General features: G+C 53.0%; 7 protein-coding genes across 7 annotated transcripts; 3 read left to right on the top strand and 4 right to left on the bottom strand.

Moving 5' to 3' along the window:
* Positions 1 to 331: 331 nt before the first annotated feature.
* J4E84_000277 (uncharacterized protein) lies at positions 332 to 2,488 on the bottom strand (the record flags this gene model as incomplete). Its single annotated transcript, XM_049382919.1, has 1 exon — positions 332 to 2,488. The coding sequence occupies one exon, from the start codon at positions 2,486 to 2,488 to the stop codon at positions 332 to 334; it is 2,157 nt and encodes a 718-aa protein (XP_049248437.1).
* Positions 2,489 to 3,314: 826 nt separating this feature from the next.
* On the top strand, positions 3,315 to 4,096 carry J4E84_000276 (uncharacterized protein; the record flags this gene model as incomplete). Its single annotated transcript, XM_049382918.1, has 3 exons — positions 3,315 to 3,391; positions 3,735 to 3,793; positions 3,852 to 4,096. The coding sequence occupies 3 exons, from the start codon at positions 3,315 to 3,317 to the stop codon at positions 4,094 to 4,096; spliced, it is 381 nt and encodes a 126-aa protein (XP_049248436.1).
* Positions 4,097 to 8,800: 4,704 nt separating this feature from the next.
* On the bottom strand, positions 8,801 to 10,076 carry J4E84_000275 (uncharacterized protein; the record flags this gene model as incomplete). Its single annotated transcript, XM_049382917.1, has 5 exons — positions 8,801 to 8,894; positions 8,943 to 8,999; positions 9,047 to 9,750; positions 9,801 to 9,919; positions 9,977 to 10,076. 5 exons carry the CDS (start codon positions 10,074 to 10,076, stop codon positions 8,801 to 8,803), a joined length of 1,074 nt encoding a protein of 357 aa, XP_049248435.1.
* Positions 10,077 to 10,308: 232 nt separating this feature from the next.
* J4E84_000274 (uncharacterized protein) lies at positions 10,309 to 11,232 on the bottom strand (the record flags this gene model as incomplete). The annotated part of the gene is made up of 3 exons (XM_049382916.1): positions 10,309 to 10,536; positions 10,589 to 10,980; positions 11,034 to 11,232. 3 exons carry the CDS (start codon positions 11,230 to 11,232, stop codon positions 10,309 to 10,311), a joined length of 819 nt encoding a protein of 272 aa, XP_049248434.1.
* Positions 11,233 to 12,437: 1,205 nt separating this feature from the next.
* J4E84_000273 (uncharacterized protein) lies at positions 12,438 to 13,879 on the bottom strand (the record flags this gene model as incomplete). Its single annotated transcript, XM_049382915.1, has 2 exons — positions 12,438 to 13,703; positions 13,757 to 13,879. 2 exons carry the CDS (start codon positions 13,877 to 13,879, stop codon positions 12,438 to 12,440), a joined length of 1,389 nt encoding a protein of 462 aa, XP_049248433.1.
* A 1,044-nt stretch (positions 13,880 to 14,923) lies between these two features.
* J4E84_000272 (uncharacterized protein) lies at positions 14,924 to 16,445 on the top strand (the record flags this gene model as incomplete). Its single annotated transcript, XM_049382914.1, has 2 exons — positions 14,924 to 15,963; positions 16,016 to 16,445. 2 exons carry the CDS (start codon positions 14,924 to 14,926, stop codon positions 16,443 to 16,445), a joined length of 1,470 nt encoding a protein of 489 aa, XP_049248432.1.
* Positions 16,446 to 19,122: 2,677 nt separating this feature from the next.
* Positions 19,123 to 20,189, top strand: J4E84_000271 (uncharacterized protein; the record flags this gene model as incomplete). The annotated part of the gene is made up of 2 exons (XM_049382913.1): positions 19,123 to 19,849; positions 19,921 to 20,189. The coding sequence occupies 2 exons, from the start codon at positions 19,123 to 19,125 to the stop codon at positions 20,187 to 20,189; spliced, it is 996 nt and encodes a 331-aa protein (XP_049248431.1).
* Between the last annotated feature and the right edge of the window lie 164 nt (positions 20,190 to 20,353).

The raw sequence follows: 20,353 nt of genomic DNA, 5'->3' as shown, positions 1-20,353 counted from the left end.
ATTTCGTCGCCTCTGACTTTGATCTGTGATGTATGCGCGAAGACCGGAACGTGCAAAGGCGAAGGATGTTGATCAGAGTGTTCATTGATGAATGCTAAACGCCGTTGCCATGATGCTATGCTGCGCTCGCAAGCGGGGGTATATATGCAAAGTCTCAACCCCAAGATACTCCGCATCTAATTTCCAGCCAACGCGGCTGTAAAAGCACGCTCCAATACTTCGTGAGAGATAGCCGACCAAGGTCGTGATATCTAGTAGACTTTTCGCCATGTAAATGCAAAACCAATCGCCAATCTCTCAATACTCCCACGATGAACCACGGACAATACTTCTAGTAGTCGTAGCTTTCGTTAGCAAAGCCTTCATCATCGTCTTCCAAGTAGTTGTGCTCCAAATCTTCCTCTTCTTCTTCTACCTCTTCCATCTCTTCCTCCTCTTCTTCTTCCTCGCCTTCCGCGTCGACATCTGCAGGCTGCTGCACAACAGCTTGAGGGGTTGAAGCTGAACTAGCACCCTGACCGCTGGCAGATGGGCTCGCAGAAGGGTGACCGCCGGGGAATAGCTCCTTGAGTCGGTCGTAGTTGATGTGGTTACTGAACGCTTTGGCGCGCTTCTTGAGCATCTTGTGGGCAGCGTCCGCCGCGCTAGCCGCAGGCTGGCCCTCAAGAACATTGCCATCGCCCATTTGGTGGTGTTTGCGCTTTTGCTTGGGTTTCTTGGGTTTGTCCTCTGCGGCCTCGAGTTCGGCCTGCAACATCTTCGTCTGTTGGTCGCGCAGCCATTGTTCATTCTCCGTGATCCAGATGGCTTCCTTGCGGCGGACTTCCTCGGGGTTGAGGATGCAAGTGGCAACGTCGGGGTCGTCGTTGAACTCGTCTTCACCAATCTCAGGATCTGTGTTTACGGGGACGGCGTCGCGGGTGTCGGCGGCAACGCGGGCCATCTCTGCTGCTGTCCAGCCCGAACGCCTAAGTAGCTCGTGATCTTCGCTGTTGGCGATTTCCTTGAAGATACCCTCCCAGTCCTTGATGGTATTTGTGACTTCGTCTTCAAGCTCGTGCTCAATTTCGAGGTCCTCTTCGGCGATGACAACGGGCACTCGCGACTTCTTTGGTGGTCGGCCACGCTTCTTAGGCATGACAAAGTCTGGATCGATGGTCTCACCGGCCTCGACTTCCTCGACTGCACTGACAACAGACTCCAGGACCGCCTCCGTGTTGCCGTCAAGAGCTGCTAACTCAGAGGATGGATCGCTATTCTGTGTACCAGAAGCTTCCGTCTGGGTAGCAACTGGCTGAGATGAACCGTCGTTTGACTTGCGCCTCTTGCTCGTGCGTTTTGGTGCCGTGTCTGAGCCTGCTTCTGCCTCGCTATCTCCAGACTGGTTCTCTGTAGTCTCCGGGTCGCCGCCCTCAATTGCTCGTTGCTTCCTCTTTTCCCTTCGCTCTTCCTTCTCTGCGCGCCTCCAAATGGCAGGAGGCTGAGCCTTAACCTTGAGACGGGGCCCGAACTCTCGGAACTGGTTGACAGTGAGAGCCGCGCTCTGTGTCCTCTTGTATTCGTATAGACGGGAGGTGATGGTGGAGTCCGCGACCTTGACAACGTAGACGACCTCTCGGATGGTCCGGCGGAAGTTGTTCATGCGGGCGGCTATGATGATACAGGCGCCACACAATCCAGCCGGCTGACGACCTTGCACCATCCAGTCCCGGTTCATGCGCTTCAGGACCCTACAGGCGTCGTCGGCGACCCTGTGAGAATCCTCTCCAAACTCGAGCTTCCGACAGTATTTCAGCATCAACGGCTCGATCTCCTGGACGGCTTTTGTGCCCACGAGCTGTGCGGGATCGTCCTCCTTCAACATCTCCAGAAACTGTTTGTACGTGTCTCCGAGCTGCCAGACGTTGGTCTGAATCTTCTCGGCCAGATCGATGAGCATGAGCGTGTTCTCGGGTTGTCTCCGTGCCGCCATGTAGATCGCGACAGCGGCAACGGTCCTCATGCGGCGACCCTGGATGAATCGGTGGTTCATGGCGAGCTTGTACCAGCTGTAAGCCTGTTCTACGACGGCCTCGCGCTGGTTGAGAGATGCGCCTAGAGCTACGATGGAGTTCTTGCCATTCATCGCAGCTTGGTCCCTGCTCCCCATGCCCTCCAGACCCCGCATAGTGCCGCCCATGGAATTCGCGTGACGCTGGTTGGCGTGGATGAAGCCACCCTCGACAATGGCTGCTCCGCCCGAAGTTTCGCCAAAAGTAACCTCGGAGACGATGTTGTTTTCGCCGTGGACAGCACCGCAGTTGTAGCACAAGACTTCATTGTCGGAAGTATCTATCTCGGGTTTCTCGCAGCAGGTGTATGTACGTTTCGCGGTTTTGGTGGCAGCCACCACGGGCGCCTTGCTTCGTTGCGTTGCTTTGGACTGATAGTGGTAGGGATCGCTCAGACCTTTGATCCGCGGTCCCCTTGCGACCTGAGCTGCCGACATATTGGGCGTGTGGGAATGGAGGGCGCGGGTGCGAACGAGCGTTGTGTCGGGTCGGTTGAGGAACGATCGAGAGTAAGAAAGTAAAGTCGGCAAGGCAGCACGAATGAGACGCGGTACCGCGGGAGGGGCACTAGCGATGACTGGCGCTAAGTGGGGTGAGCCTGACCGTTTTGGGAAGAGAGCTCTGCACCTTGAGCTGCGAACACATGGCCAACACCGTGACTATGGGAACCTGCTGCCTTCAACGCTGTCTCGGGTCGCTAGCCGTCGCAGGGATCTCACAATTCTACATATATGGATCAAATATGAGCTGCATTTGACGCGTTCCTGTAATTACAAATGACTTGACGTAAAAGAGCACACTGCGTAGTTATTGTCGTGTCCCTCCTGTGCCGTGGAGGCTGGTTCGATGCACAGTGTTCACGATTATCTATCCCACGATTGCCGTTGAGACGTATGTCTTTGCGACACTATCGATGGATCTCTCATATCAACAGACATTGAGCGGTACCTGCAGCAAAGTAACATCAGCGCAACGCTTGTGTGCCCCCGTCCCGGTGCTCCCATGCGGGTGATGACCACATGGCCAATGATTGGCTAACCTGGACACACCCGAACAGCCCGAACTAAGCCATTGAGCAAAAGCCCGCAAGAGCCCTGGCTTCCCAGCCTCCTTGGTAGGGCCTGCGTAGGTGCTGTCTATTTCATCCGGGCGCCCGTCCCTGGGTCCCCGCTCGCAAGCTTCTCCATAGCTCTCAGCTCTCGCCCTACCCCAAAACACTACCTTGACCTACCAACCTTCGTCGAATATCTCCAGAACGACGCAATGTCCACAAGAAAGAGGAAGAACCAGGAGGAGGAGCTTGTCGCTCTCCCAAGTGATGAGAGCGAAGAGGAAGAAGAGTAAGTCGACGCTTCCTTGACGTCATTGCCCTTGCACTTCGCGTCGCATGCATCCCCTCTTGAAGGCATCGCAATCGCCTTCCCTCTTCAAAGTGAATTAGAATCTTTGGACTTGTTACCAAGTTCTACGAAAGTTCGACAGGCGCGGAATCGATGTTGCGCTCGGGCTTTCGGGGTGGAGAAACGGTTGACGCGACGGTGCTTCGCAACTGGATTGCTCACAACGCTCTCAACTTGGATCCGCTCGGCAGTCACGTATCTCCTTTGAGTGTCGAGGACTTCTGGGCAGCGCTCTACTCTCGACTATGGAACTTTCATCACAGTGCTAACACATGTCACGTAGATATGACGAGTCTGACGGATCGAACTTCAATTCAGACGATTCCGACGCCGAAGAGCCTCGTAAGCCGATACTGTCACTCAATATCACTGTATATAAGTTTCTCACATTTTATTGCAGCACCAAAGAAGAAGACCAAGCGCACCAAGCCCAAAGATGATGAGGATGATGAAGAGGAGGAGGAAGACGACGTGAGCGATGACGACGATGACGATGCCGCTGTGCCCGAGGAAGATGATGACGACGACGAAGACGCCAATCCGAAAGGCAAGAAGCCAGCCGGTGCGGAGAAGGACCGGAAGGTCAAGACCACAGGCAAAGCTGACCCTGTACCTGTTGTCGATGATGACGACGATGACGAGTAGAGATGTAATGTCGAGGTGCCCAGCATGTTAGTAGTGCTAGCTGATCAACGATTATATACAAAGTATCAGTCGATAGTTTTGTTCTTGGACATGCACAGTTGCTCTTCTACCTAACTCGTAGTGGGGGTAGTGCAGACCTCTACGACTACCCGTAGCATGTATCTTTCTAGCCGACGCATCTCTTGACGAAGCTATTCGAGATTCCACGTAGACGTCGACTCAGTTAGGAATTCAGCTGGCAGTGCCATAAAGGCAGGACTGTGCGACTGTGCGGCTGTGGGTGGCCGGGTCGGATGGTTTATAGTGTAAAAGCCTTAGCGCGTTGCCTCTACCCAGACATTTCACGCGACTACCTCGTTCACCAGAGTCGGAAGTGCTCTGCAGACTAAGATGCTACTGCTGTCAGCCGACGCGACGTGAGAGAGCGCGCTGAACAACGTCATCCGTCGCTTCCCAATTTTGATCGCTCTTACCTTCCAGAGTCTGCGGCAAACACCGTGCGCTTGAACCACGCGTGGTTCACCGGCTTCACACACTTCGCCTCGAACGACACCATGGCGCCGGCTATAAATGACGCGATCAATGGTCTGGACGCCGACAATGCGCACGATGGCTTCAAAGAACTCCTGACCGCGATCAACCCATACGTTGAGGAGCTACTTCACCAACCCACATTCCACCTCTTCATGACCCTACCTGTCGTACGTGTCATAACCGCACCCATTCCGACTGTTATTTTGGCTGACAGTTCCTCCTAGGAGCTTCGACGCATGGTCTACGAACAGTACTTCCTAGACGAAAAGCATTCGATAGCCTGTCAGAATTGGCCATACTTGCGATTCTCCAAGGATCATGAGCGGTCTATCCGAGTTAAGAGGAAGCGGTCTCCATTTCTTCCACCTCTCTGTCTTACCAGTAAGAGCCTGCGAAGCGAGCTTCTCCCTTGTTTGTTGGAAGCAGCGCATTTCGAATTCGGCGACTGTACAACTCTCAGTGGGATCATGGCTTCACTGGAGGCCAGTTCCCTGCATCTCCATGTGCGAAAGGCGACAACAATGAACATTGAGAGGCAGCGACGGCTTGCTTTTCTCGAAGATGAACCCGGCGGAAGTGAGAAGGACGTCCACGAGCTTACCCAAAGATGCAACAAAGTCTACTCCTCCACGATAAAGCACTTCTCAAGACTTCGCGAGCTTAATGTCATACTTTTCTCGCCATTGTTGTGTACATCCACGAATGGCCATACAACAATCTCGGTACGCGCACTTTCATTCGAAATGTTCTTGCACGACTTCCAACCTCAAGCTATTCTGGGCTTGACAGAGCTACAAAAGCTCAGCATTATAAAGATCAGCGGCTCGGCCGGCACTTACGACATCCGCAGTCAGATCAAACTCAACGACAGCGACCTGGTCGAAGACGATAAGTCAAGCAATCTCACCGCTATATTGCACCTTTGTCGGCAAATCAAAAACGGGTTCACTACACAAGGACGCAACGTGGTAGTCAAAGCTTATCTTCAGTATGGCCAGAAAGTATACGAAGAAAGGATCTTTTTATGAATGCGAAAAGAGACCGAGCCATACAGACTGGGGTGAGGCGAGCCGTCGTCGGACGTGGTCACAGAGGTAGACGCATAGGATGGCAATGTGTGCAAAAAGGGCAGTTGGGACACGCGTGAAAGACACTGGTCCCACAAAGACGTTCCTGCACCAGGTACATTGTTACATATCTGGGGCGTCTGAGAGCGTTTACCATTCTTCACGTACTCCGCTGATGTAGTCATTTGATCGGTGGAGGTAGCTTTAGTCATAATGATATCGTTTTCGCGATAACCCAGGCATGATTTCATGCCGAAGAGCAGATATTGTGATCAACCACGACACGTGTGCGATGAATGAACCTGCTTTTCGTCTCAAATTCGACACCCTTGACATCGACGAGTGTACCAAGAGAAAATTTTAGCATCATTTCCTGTGCGACCCAGGCCCTTTGCCAGTACGCATTGTTCGCAATGAGATCGTAATGTTTTTTAATGAGTGAAGAGTCCGAGATCTCGGAGTCGTACGTATTCTCTTGACTGAGATCGTAAGCTGGGACGGAGCGACTGCTGGAGTCCGGTTCTGCGTTCTGAGAGCTGCTCCCCTGAGGTGAATCACCGTGCTTGCTGTGATAAAAATCCTCCCAAGTCTTCCAGGCCTGGCGGTCGAACTTCTGCCCCACCGCTTGAACGAATTCTTGCGTCTCGAAATTATTGCCTAGCCACGACACGACCAATCTCGCGCCAGCAAAGATATCACCCATCTGCTGAACTTGATGGTTTCGTTCTTCGATATCGGCTTGATTTATGCACAACGCGTCTATCCACAATGTGCAGAAAGTGAGACGCTGGCGTGCCGCTTGGAGGAAGTCGTAGAGGTTTTGGCGCACATAGTGTAGCTTTCCATCGAGCTTGATAGGGAACTCGTCCCCTGGTTCGCCCCAGGTATATGAAAGACAGACATAGTTCGATTCTTGAACTAGCGCATTTTGTAGGTAGCAGTCGGGGAGGCCGTCGACGGAGAAATCAGGTCTGACTTGTATCAATCTGAAGGAGCCCTTCACTTTTGGTAAAGGGGAGTGCTGGAATATTTCTGGCTGGGTCTTCGGGTTGGCCTCGATGCCCGTCATGATTGATATGGTTGATGTGGCTGATACTGCTGGGCAGACTGTTGGCCTTGGTATTGAGCTGAGCGATGTCTCAAAACAGTAAATGACTGAGCGTTATAGGTATCAGCAATGCCGATCCTCGCGATGTGCGGCAGAGCGCTATCATGAACTGTGTTTCGGATCGTTGCAATTTATGCTGAAGAGCAAATTAATGGCGGGTAATGTCATCTTGAAGACGTGGTGTGTTAATGCAAGGTACCTGCCGTGGGGCATCGTAGGCGGCACGGGACGCTAACCTCAGCCTAGACGCGTCATGTTCACGGTCGCGACGCGACCATCCCGCCACCCATTATCGCCCAACGACGAAGTCTCTGCTTCATAGAGCACGCTTCTGTTTCAGATAGAAAAGTATGAGTACACACAAAAGTCCCAAGCCACCAAAGACGGTAAAAGTCCACCCGTATCCTATCTGGCGCACCATGGTCTCCAAAGCCGCCACGCCAGCACCACTGAGAGCGCATCTCACGAGGCTATAACTCGCTTGTACAGTCGAACTTCTCCCGGGATTCAGATCTGTGAGCAGCGTCCCGCATGTCGCGAAAATACATACCTGAGCCGCTCCGGAGAAGAACTGGACCACTAGCAGTATAGCGATGTGCGACCTCGTGTGCAATACCCAACCGTACCCCATGGTAGCCACCGCACTGACGACTACAACCGGAGATATCGATCGCAGTCTAGCCTTTGCGAACGGGAATTCGTTGCCCGATCGAGACGTTACTGGGAGACCTAGTCTGCGCGCAGTGACTTTGTAGTCGTGATCGAGAAGTTTGCCGGACGCATACGACGAGAGGATCCCGCCAATGCCGTTTGGAAGGTAGGTTAACCCGGCCATAAGGTAATTAATCTCGTACTCTGCGATGACTGCCGCTGAGAGGGAAGCCGCGAGACACGTATACATAGTGTAAGTGATACCGCCGGCTAAGATAACGATGAAGTTGGCTTGGTTCCTGAGAGCTGACAGTGATTTGAAAGGTCCTAGAAAGGCGGAGCCACGACTTCGAGAAGATGCAGCTGCCGGAGACCTGGTCTTACGCCGAGATACAAGCGAATATATGGATCTGTTCATGAGACGCGCTGGTTGAAGACTCCCGTTTCCTACGAGGCATCTTTCTGTCTCCGGAAGGAAGAGGGTAAGTGTCGCCAGCAAAGTTCCGGCAACGATGACCAAGAGCCAGAAGATCCATTTCCACGATAGCTTTTCTGAAACTACTCCACCAATGACAGGCCCCAAGCATGGCGCAGCGTTGGTAGCACCCATCAACACACCCACGTAAGATCCTCTTTCTGCAGGTATCGAGATATCTGCGATGATACCGAATGCGATCGCGATGGTACTTGAAGCGCCAGCACTTTGCAGGCATCTCATTACTATGAGAGTGGCATATTGCTGTGTCAGTGCCAAACCGACGTTTGCCCCGACGTATATGGAGAGGGTCAAAAGAAGTACGGGCCGTCTACCGATGTCGTCAGCCAGACTGCCGAAGACCGAGGGCGCGATTCCCGATACTATCAAGTACGAGGTGATAGACCAGTTGACCTGTTCGATGGAAACCCGCAATGAGTTTGCGATCGCTGTAATTGCAGGGAAGTATATGAACGACGAGATTGTTGAGAATACCGCTGCTGTAGAGCAGGCACCTAGTAATAGTCGCTTTTGAGTGGGAGTGAATGTGGTGTATGGAGTGTCTTCGACATTTGAGCCCTCTTTTCCTTGATCCGCGAGCGCATTCGCAACCCCTTCTTCTCCCGCGGCTCCGTTACTTTCATTCTTGACCATTCTGATCGGACAGCCGTGTTGTTCAGAGCTGAATGCCTCAAACAGGGTACGACAGAGAAGGGTGGCACCTGACTCACAAGGCACGCTTTGACGTCTCTGCAGTCTAGTCTTGCGGCACGGTTACTTAGAGCACACCAAACGCGGGGTAAGCAGTTACTGTGAAAAGTGCAAACGAACGGACCTTAGCCAGCCATTGACGAGATCGCATTTGACCTCTACAGGTCGCGTGGTGAAGACACTTGTCGGGCTTCCCAGTCTTCGAAGCCGCCAGGGAACTTCTTAACGAGCCCTCTCATCTCAGCTTTGGCCCTGAAGCCAGTCAGCCTGACATTCGAACGCAAGTATCTTTACACATACCTATCGTGAAACTCAGGCTTTTTGGGATAAAGCGCGGACACCAGGAGATCATAGCGACTAATCCTCGTGAGCAAAAACACCTCCCTCCATGGGACTGTACTAACATGGCGTAAAGTCTGTTGCGATCGTCCCAATCTTCCTCTGGTTGCGAGGGCTTCACGATATCCTTGTAGCACGTAAAGAACTCCTCACCCATATTGTACCGCGGAGCACGCCAGCTACCCAAGTCACACTCGTTATGACCCCAGAAAGCACATGAGTCAAAGATAATGATCTTACCAGTCTCTTTCTCCAGCATACAGTTTCCAGGCCAGAGATCCGAATGCGAGAGGCATGGTTCAATCGAGCGACCGCCGGTTTCCAAGGGCCGAAGCAACCTAGGTATGACCTTTGAACAGAGAGATTCGAAGATGACTTCTAACTCTTCGTCTACTCCGTACTTGCTCTTCTCCAGATCGTACATGGTCTGCATAGCTTTGGTGTACCAGACCTCCCACGAGTCTTCCCATGTGTTGTCGTTCGGTACATGAGCAAGATGGGTTGGAATGTGGAATCCGTATTTGCCGAGCGGTGATTTTCCCATACTTGATTTGTGCACCCCAGCTATGATGTCGACAAAAGCTCTTGGATCAAGTTTCTCCATCACCAGGTCGTGGAAGTCGCAGACGTAGAACCATGTGTCCGGGTGGTCTTTATAGGTTCCCCAGGCTATCGGTGTTGGAACATGTTCCGGGCAGTAACTGTGGTAAAGTAGTTCGGATTCGTAGGTACCTTGCATCATTCGCTTTCCTAGTTTGCCTGTTTTGATCTGCGATCCTATTAGATGGGATCTTTCGTGTGACAAGACACACAATCTACCTTGACGAAGTACTGCCTTTCCGAGCCATCTTGCAGGTTTGCATCGATGCGGAAACTCTCACACCACGCGCTTTCACCGGACTGTCTGATTGATAGTATCTTCACATCCTTTGGTAGTGCTGAGTATGGTCTTTAGCTGCAAGGAAGTTGAAGTAGTTGTTTGACTAGAAACGTACCAGCCAACACGCTTGCGTCCAGTTGTCCGATATGGATGGGGTTCTTCTCACGCTCAGCTCGTTTCCTTGCGGCCACCTCGTCGGCGGGATTCGTAGACATTATTTTTGCTTGGAATTGCTATAGTAGCATTGTGTGACGATTCGATAAGACCAACTGCGGAGTCATCGTGCGAACGTGCGGCGCAGTCCTGCGCTAACTCCAAGGATATCGTGCACTGGATTACGTCAGAGACAAGAAGCCCGATTCCATACTCGTCACAGGGCCAGCACGTTTGTTTCGATATGACCAGTTGATGAGTACCCAATACACATTTTGTTTGAGTAAGAGCACTTTACGTTGGTAATTGCAACGCCTCAATATTCGTGCTTGCTTCCCGCCCTTCTATCAGCTCCGACAGCACAAGTCCAGTACCAGGCGCATGCGATATGCCCCAGGCACCATGACCCGCCGCTATATAAACACCGCCAGTTCTTTCATCTTTCGTCCTGATGCCTCCGAGCTTTTCGTCCGGTATCCGCGATACGATGGGTCGGCCGCTAGATGTGACTGGACGGAAGCACTGCCTGGGATTAGCAAACCAGTTCAACATTCCACTCTCAGTATCAACTTACCAAGCCTTCCCTCAAAATCTCCATGTCTCTGCCTGGGACGTTCACCATCATAGCCTTCGCACACTGTTTCAACTGCTCGATAGCCTTCGCACTAGCTTGAACGTCTGTTGCAACCTCTGGCAGAGGTATATTTGTGCTATTGAGTCCTGCCAGATACAGCTCTCCACCTAATCTCGCAAACCATTCTGGCGAGAAGCCGAGTGTATCTGTCGCGAAGACTGCGTGGCAGACTTCCTTGTCGAGCTCTTCGGATTTGTGGTGTGGGTTTCGAACGAGCAGCGAGTGGCCAGCTAAGGAGGAGACGGGGATGCGCGCTTTCGAGGATGGGAAGAGGGTGCTGAAGACGCGTGGAGACCACGCACCGGAGGTTATGACGAGACGGCTACATGGTACTGTTGTAGTTGGTTAGTAAGTGTGGAGTTGGGTGGTATGGATTGGGCCTTACACTCTGTCTCCGACTGTGTGTCATCACCCTCTGATATCCTCACACCGCGCAACACGTCTTCTGAGTCCTTGATGATGGCTGTCGCCGTCGCAGGCTGATGTATCGTGACCCCCCTTCTCTGAACTTCTTTCAGAAGCCACTGGCAGAATCTCAACGGATCGATTTGTGCGGTCGTCCCATCCCTACTTATAACCTCCATGATGCCTTCCTGTGTGCGCCGAAGCCATTCTGGTCCGGCAGCCTGTTCTTCCCAAGGCTTATTGTGATTCGCTAATTGTGCTCGACTCGTTCCATTCTCAAGCCAGTCTTCGCCGCTACCGCCGATGGCTGATTCGCTGTCTTGTGAAAGGGAGATTCCAGTGGATTGCGAGTATCCCCATGTTGTACGTCCGGAATGCGCGTTCGCGAGGTCGGCGTGAAGTTTGAAGGATAACGCGCCGAGGGAAGCTACGGATGGTGCGAACCCTACTTCGTAGTTAGACAAAGTAATCAGGTGTTTGAACGACGCGCCGTGCTGATGTTGCACGCGTCGTACGCTGCCAAACGTACAGTCGGCACTCAAGAAGCCCGCAGCAAGGCCAGACGCGCAATGGAATAACTTCGGACTCGAATCAACCAGATGAATACTCTTTGGGTCTGTATTTTCGCTTTCTGTGAGATAGTACGCGGTACACAAGCCGATGATGCCGCAGCCAAGGATAACGACGTCGTTGGCGTTCTCCCCACAAGAAGCATGGATTTGGCCTGGCATTCTGAACTTCACGCGGGGCAAACCGAGGGACACGGCAACAGCCTCGAAGCCGCCCGCCACCACGCCTTTAAGCACGCCAGCAAGTACTCTCGCGCAAGGCCGGCACACCAGCGGCGTCTCACATCACAGCATAATCATCATGTGTTAGATCATGTTGCTGCCCACCCAAAATACTAAACATCGTACGAGCTGTTCCGCACATCTTCGCTAACTCCACTGCACACCCCAGTCACCGTCCCAGACTCGGGTAAGTCGCATGGGCCGACATGGCCTGATTTCCCTCCTACACCTTCTGGAGCCTGGATCTTCGCTGCTTTCGATTACCGTTGGTTGGACTAACTGATGCAACACTCGGATGATCTGCGGACTGGAACTCTGATTACATGTACGGCTATTGGGTACAGTGGTGCCATCATGAGAGTTGGGGCACGCGAACGCCCCGCTACGCATGTGTGGGATGAGCTGGAAGACGCGTATGTGGAAGAAACTTGTAGGCTGCATTGATAACTATGGAGACTCTATCGATGGAATACTGCTTGCTGGGAAGGATGCCGGATGTACCGTTCCTGATCGGTCACTGTCACACTTTTCAGGGCCCGACCCGACCCAGAGAATTTAAACGACCCTGCATAACGAAGTGCGTACCCGATGATCTATGCACTGCCACCAAGATCCAACATGCCCTGGAAGGCTTCGTAGTCTTGCAAGGGGTTGTTGTGCTGCTCTTGCGCTGCGGAGATTGCGGGATCAGCCACGGTAGCCTTCACAGGCGAGTCCGTATCTGGGCTGTGCGGATAGGTATTGTCCCACAGCCTGCGGATGATCATAGGCGCTTCGTTTTCGTGGTCGACGAATGCTCCAGGGATACGTGTACGAGGTACGTCGGCCGTCTCAGTCACACCAGTCACAGGTCGGGAGCTGGATCTTGATCCATAGCCGCTACCGTCGTAGAGCCCAGTATGCTCGCCCCAGGAACTATCACGCTTTCCCATCTTCACTTCCTCGGCGACGTGCCAACTTGGGTCAACATCCAGATATGCTGGAAGTTTTCCAGTAGCAAACGCCTCATTGAGCTCGCTGTCAGACACAGAGGTAAGCCCCGCATCCCGAATAATAGCGCTCAATTGTGATGCCAGCTTCTCTTCTTCTGCGGCAGCATACCTGATTGGCGTTTCATTGTTCCATCCACTGTCGTCGTCGTCATCTTCATTGCAAAAGGCAAGCAGCTTGATTTTCATGCGACACTCTCCGTCTGCTCGACGGTAGACGCTTGCCTGGTAGCCATTCTCAAGGATAAGCTGTGCATGCTCCTTTGGTGTCCTGTCTGTATTCGTTTCATTGGAGACCTTGGTGGTCGCATCCTCTGATGGCTTATCCGGGTTGTTGTAGACTGGCGAGTTATCGATACGATCTACCCCAGACGGATCCTCTCGGGCTGATGTCTGACCTAAGTCTTCGCTCTTAGCAGGAAGTGAAAAGCAATCATCGATAGGCAGATAGTCGGATCCTGGGTTTGGAAAGCGAACGAGGGGCTCATTGAAGTAGACTGCAGCTTCCCGAAGACTGTCAGACAGAGCGCTTTTTGTTGAAGCTGGTTTTCTCATCGCTTCCAAACTTGGTTCGTACGCTTGGGTGTATGCTGGTGGCGAATGAATCATGGTCTTTTCTGAGTCCAGAATCTTCTGGATAGGTGCTGGTGATAGTGGAACAGTTCCATCTGGTATGAGCGATGAATCCGCAGGCGATTGCGGGATCTGTTCATAGGATGGTGGGACCGGTACCGGCGAGGAATGGTGGACATAAAGACTCGAGGTTCGGGGATCCATGCGGTCAAGATCGAATATTGGTCTGTCTGGGGGAGACTCCTCGAAGTAGAGTAAAAGCGATGAGTTGAGGCGGTGCCTCGGGGTCAGCGGACTCTAGAGGACAGAGAGTCAGTGGTCGTTTCTCCGTTGTGGGAAAATATGCTTACACTATTCATGAGGCACTCTGATGTATCAGACTGCTTGGTCTTGGTAGGTGAGCGCAAGCTGCGTAAAGAGCCGATGCTCCGCAGCTTTTGCTTTCGCAACGAGCCCATTAGACCTTTGCGCATTGATGGACTCTCTCTGATAGGCGATTCGTCGCTAGAATCAGGTACAGTTGAGCTCGCGACAGGCGAGGACGGTCCTGGAGTCTCACAGCTTGGTGCATTGTTCTCGTTGTGCTTAGCGGAGCAGGGTGGCGAGGGACTTGACAATGTCAGCATAGCAAAGCAGAGATAGGAACATCTCCGACTCACGGAGCTATACTTATTCGAGAGAAGATACCGGTAAAGCTCCTCTTGGCACTGATGATGCGATCAAAAGGCATGGTGGCTGTTCGTCACTATCCCAGTCCTGCGCTGTAGGGTCGGCAGTGTGGTTGAGGCTACGGGGTTAGTCGAACGGATGAGGCCACGAGTGTGTGGGAGCTATTGGAGTCGGCGCTCTTGACATCTGATCCATGTTTGTTGATATACACGTCTGGTCCTGCCGAGTTGAATCTGTGTACTTCAAGGTGGCAAGTTCCAAGAGCGTATGGTGGTTTTGGCAGGATCAACCCCTGTACATATCGAGCGGATGCAGACGACGCGCTCAAAAAATGCTCTGAACCTGATTGTTCCAAGAGAGATAACCCCAGGTATCATGTTCACTGATTTGATGCTGCAGAGACCTGTTCAACGAGCTCGTTCCTCAAAATTCCCGTAATACCTAGGTGGAGATGCGATACCTAGGTATGCTCGGGGCTTCGTGCCGTTGCTTGGACATGGCAAATATTGACATCGTTTACTGCAGTGGGGATGATTGCCTGATTCACCGAAGCACCAACGATGGCCACTTGTGAGGTATTGGAGAATGTACGTTCAGTCTGGGGAAGACGTTGACGAAAACGCCTGGCTTGAGCCTGCACGTGATGATTGTGGGCCGTGCGCGGGACCCTTGCTTAGCTCTTTCACGTCGCGGTCCTTAGCATTCCTGAGTGCAAGAGCATCGCTAACCACCGACACCGCCCTTCACCCAATCTGCATCCGAATTACGAAGTTGGAGTTACAAACACACCGCGACAACTGTTGCTAGCTTCACCTGCGCCACATCAACGCCGTTTTCGACCAGCCACAATGGCGCGCGGCCGCCCATCGCGAGCTGCAGCGCGTCGCAGCACGCCTGTTCGCAGCGCAACACCCCAGCAAGACAGCGACGAGGATATGATAGATGCACCAGAATCGCGCGCCGACACACCCAAGGAAGAGGAAGAGGATGCTGAATCAGCAGCCCAGGGAAGCGACGAGGAAGCCGCACCCTCTGAGCGTTCACCTTCTCCAGCAGTCATCCAGCCATTTCCGCGCAAGAAGCGTCTTGGTCGCCCTCCTAAGAACAGGCCGCCGGACTGGAATGTCATCGAGCCCGACAACTCCGAAGGCGGCACACCCGTCAAGCGCAAGCGGGGACGGCCGTCTGGTGGAGGTCGAGGAAGGCCACCAAAGGGAGGGCCGTCACATACCACGCGCGTTCCCATAGACAAAGAAGGCAACATGATGGACGTGGTCAACGATGAGGTTGACCTACCAGAAGATGAAGAGGGCGAGCAGAAGGTCGACAAGCTGGGTAACCTCATGGGTGGACGAGACTACCGTGTGCGCATATTCACCATCAAGGGCAGGGGCGACAGACAGTACATGTTGTCGACTGAACCGGCCCGATGCTGTGGGTTTAGGGATAGTTATCTGTTCTTCACCAAACACATGAAGCTCTACAAGATCATCATCGACGATGCTGAGAAAAGGGACCTGATCGACCGCGACATCATCCCTCACTCCTACAAGGGTCGTGCTATCGGTGTCGTCACAGCGAGATCTGTCTTCCGCGAGTTCGGCGCGCGCATCATCATCGGCGGCAAGAGGGTCATTGACGATTACTACGTTACAGCAGCAAAGGAAAGCGGCGCAGTCGAGGGCGAGCTTGCAGACCCCAACGACAGGCTTCCACCTCCAGGAGAGCCATACAACAAGAACCAATACGTCGCTTGGCATGGTGCCAGTAGTGTCTATCACACTGGTGTGCCTAGTGTACCTACTGCAAATGGCAAGCCTGCCCCTGGAAAACGGAAGGTCAACATCACCTCTGCCAACTGGCAATTTGAGCATGGTCGCGCTGCAAGGTATGCATAACCATTACACCTATCTATGACTACCAAGACTAACATACCCTAGTCGATTCAACTCGAACCTCTCCAAGCTACGAAAAGCAAATCTCACGGGCGTATACGACCCACATACCAACCTGATGTGTTATCCCAAGGTCACACAACCCACCCATGCACGTTGGGAGGAGGTTCCTGCGGAAGAGACCGACGTACCTCCACTCGTTCGTCGCAAGTATCTCGTGGTCGACTCGGTCTTCCAACAACCTCCCTTCGCCGGCCTGGGCATACCCGGGCCCGACGGTGACTTCGTTGACGTCGGTACAAACGGTCTACCGACCCTGGACGACGAGGACAAGTCGAACATGAAGCCCGAAGAACTACAAGTGTTTGAGCAGATCAAGGCTGAAGAACAAGAGTGGCGCAGCCAATGGGGCGGAGAGAGCACTGACGGTGCAAGAGTGAAACCGAAGATTGGTTTTGTGGGCGTTCCGGTTTGAGACATTTAAACCACGTTGATGTCTTAAAACTGTTGTGCTCACATAATTTCTTTAGATACCACTGCTGATGCCAAGACGTCGCGAGGTTGCGAACGATGTAATAACAGTTCCCATTCCTGAGGCGGGGGGCACTACTCGATACATCTCACTGTATTCTTCTTCCTGACGGCGACAGCCTCACTGGCCATGACTCTCGATTCCTCGCCTCTGGCGCAGTTCAGATCATTGTTAGTCAAGTCACTGTTTGACTGGCGCATGGTATTTATGTCTTGGTCCATCGGTAGCCATAGATGGAGCGTCAGCTGCTCCTTGATAGAGAAATGCTGATATATCACAAAATCTGCCCATGCACTATCTAGTCGTGTATGCCTTTTGGATGTCCTGGAACAGCAAGTGACCGTCTTCGTACGCAGCATGCCCTCTTTTTTCCAGGTCGATACATGACTGGCTTTGCGTATACGAGTTTGAGAAAATGATAGGTCACTCTGTATTCATGTATGTATCTAAGCTGAACCTGCATCTTTAAGCATCATCTTACTCTTCATGCTGAGTCTGGCGATTGCCCTAGGTGGCTCTTGCTTACTTCATGAGTATTCCGGGCATGTTGCTGGGTGACTAGCCATCTAGATCATTTCTCGATGGCTGAGCTGGGATAGGCAGCAGTTTAACGCTGCTTGCTTTGCGACTATGCGGGCATACAGACGCTTATCGAAGTGATCTAGGCATCAATGCTCGGAATCTCAAGAACACATATTGCACGTGAAACATAGGCACACATGACAATGGTGATGACGAAGACTATCGTAATGACTTTTGTGGTTATATTGGTTTCTCGTTTTATGCTGCGGCCTGAAAATGTACGCACGACAATAAGACTTCTTTAATGATGCCTAGCATAGTTGCTGGCACTGTGTGCGTGGCAGCAATGGTCTTGATGGAGAGGTCGGCGCCTAGATCAGCTCTGCTTTGGTTGATTAGGTTCGATATACACGAGAGCCGGTTCATCCATAAGCTTCTTGGTTGTCGCCATTGCGTGGCCCGCATTGAACGAGGACGCGTAGGCGGCAGTATCATTGCTGTGGTGATCTGGTACTGAGACAGCTACCCAGGGGGCAATGATCGCGGTCGTCGTGAGCATGCTCCCCTTTTTGTATCTCGGATCATGCCGTATTGGCTTCATGAAGGTCAGCCGACATCCTTATGATTTCTGACGATGAACAGGAGCCATTTGCCCCATGGGAATACTAATCAGAGCCGCACGTAGTCCTGTACAGCTCATTGGAGCATGCCGTGTAGGCGGTAGTATTACTGAGGTAGATCCCATGTACTGAGTCAAGAACGCGACGAGTAAGATCTGGACCGTTGGATTGGAAGCGGTTCCGATGCGATAGGTCCGAATTCTGGTGCCTGAAACGGTGACGAGTCGGCCTGTGGAGCAGCGCACGATGTCCACGACAAAGCACGCTCGAGACGCTAGCCTAGTATTACGCAACCCGTCTTTATTCGAGACTGGAATCCTGTTCTCGAAATCCTGCGCATTCAGTCCATTGCGTAGTGGCAACGGACAATGGGACGACCAGACGACGATAAGGCAAAAGTAATTTCGGTGCCGCATGATGATGAGTGCGGCTTAACGAACCACCGGCTTGTCATTTCTTACTACCGGAGAGCCTCCGTCTCACATGTTCGTGAAGTCCGAATGGAAACAGCCAGAAACCCACCAGGGATGCTTTGCTTGAATACAGCCGGAAACCAAGGGCCTCGTGTGACGCTTCAGTTTGCAGCAGCAATAAAGAAAGGAAGCTAAGGCTAAGCTTCTATGCACATTCCCGGTGCTTCCACGAACAAAGGAACATTACCCCAGGTTGCGCAAATCTTCCGGCAGTAGGTCGCACTATGGAAGGTGGTTGTAGATTGCAAGGTTGTGTGGGGATATGAAGATGTGTGGGTGGAATGCTTAGCGACGCGGCCAAATAGATTGCAACTATGGGGTGCAGATGCTTCGAGAAGGAATGGCTTCGGGCCTTCATCTACACGTGCCGTGGGTGAAGTATACGAGCATATTGCACGCAATAATTTGGGGGGTGTGCGTGACTGTGAAGACGCTCCGGAGGGAGATGGATGCAGCGCGGCGTAAGGGCGTATTGGGTTTGGCTGACGGCATCTTACGACATGCTACATTGAACTTGTTTCGTGTCGCCACTGAGGTGCAGCGAGTGATACAGGTGGGTCGGTCAGAAGGCTAATATCAGCTTGTGCTACGCCGCGACTGCACGTCGGAGTTGGATGAGGCCGTTTACGCCTGCTTCAGACGGGGGCAGAAGGCCGTGGAGGAGCGGCGCCGCCATCTGAGACTGGTACAGACGGCACAGCGACACAGGAACGAAATCCGGGCAGCTGTAAGACGACTGCAACACACTCCCCTGACTTGGGTCGTGAAACGATGGACGGCCCGCGGCTGATGGCTGAGTTCCTAGCGTAGGGGGGCGTGTGTCGGAGTGGGCACAATTAGCTCGGCCCCGATGCGGGCAAGCGTTCAAGGGGTCCAGAAGTGCGCTTGGCAGCTGCCTATTAAAGGGTCCGTAGATGCCACCTGTCCTCAGCGCCGCACAGCCCGGGTCCTAGTGATAATCACCCACTATGCCCACTCAGAGCTCCATCCTACATCGACTTCACCATGGCTCAGTACACCTTCGACTCTAGTCTCTTTTCCCAAACCATCAACAACTCCGCCATGACTTCCACGCCCCTCCCCCCACCATCAGTCGAGGCCATGCCTACTACTATCAAAATGGAGATGATCGAGAACTACGACCACTCGCCCTCACCCGCACACCACTCGTCCAACTCGTCGGAAGCATCACAAACACCAGCGCCCGAGAGCAATGGCTCAAAACCCGTCAAGAAGCGCAAGTCGTGGGGGCAGGTGCTCCCCGAGCCCAAGACCAGCCTGCCTCCACGGAAGCGGGCCAAGACCGAGGACGAGAAGGAGCAACGGCGCATCGAGCGTGTAAAGCGCAACCGCCTCGCCGCCCACAACTCCCGCGAACGGAAGCGCCAAGAATACGAAGTCCTCCAGACCGAGAAGGACGAGCTCGAGGCCAACATGCAAGCCTACAAACAGAAGATGGCCGAGATGGAGGCCGAGCTGAGATATTTCCGCTCCAAGTACCCCGGCGAAGCACCTCAACCTGTCTTCGACCTCGCTACACCACCACGCGACACCTTCGACACCATCTGCCCCGCGCAGATTCCCACCTCCTTCCCCAGCCCAGAGTCAATGGACTCGATGGACTCACCCCGTGACTCATCGTGCCAACCTGAGACTCCCCCATCAAGCTTTGAGGCTTCTCCCGAATTCGACTCGACACAATATCCTGCCGCGATATTGTGCGACCTGCCGTGTCAGTCGACTTCGGGGGCCTCTCTACGGGCGACCTGGGCCTACCTCTCTCTCTTCAACCTTACGCTCCAGTCGACGAAAAGTCTGTCGTTATGGAGAACTTCTTCGACTTCGACCCGTTCCCAAAGTGCAGTCCAACAACGACTGCCCCAATGGAACCCCCTTTTAGCATGGTCGATTCTTCTTCAGTCGATGCCTTCGGTCCAACATCCTTTGACCACGGTTCTTACTCAAACTCTTACGGCTTTCTTGACGGCTTTGATGCAAAGTTCAACGACTTGCAGAGTGCCTCTGGCGCAACTTCGGTTAGCGACGAGGCCCTCGCAGCGGGACAACTTTAGCACTGACGCCATCAAGAGATCCACCAAGGGGGCGAAGAAGCAAACCGAGTTGGTGGATGGTGGCTGTGGATCACGAATGATGAGGTCTTCCAGGCCTAGACAATTGGGTCGGCGTAAGGTTCGGTCATTGAGGTTAACAGGGGCACTGGGTTGGGAAAATATGG

The sequence above is a fragment of the Alternaria hordeiaustralica genome, assembly GCF_023758085.1.
Source record: "Alternaria hordeiaustralica strain BMP 2776 chromosome Unknown scaffold_1, whole genome shotgun sequence".
NCBI lineage: Eukaryota > Fungi > Ascomycota > Dothideomycetes > Pleosporales > Pleosporaceae > Alternaria > Alternaria hordeiaustralica.
Note: the sequence above shows the minus strand (reverse complement) of the source record. Positions and strands in the feature narration are given on the sequence as shown.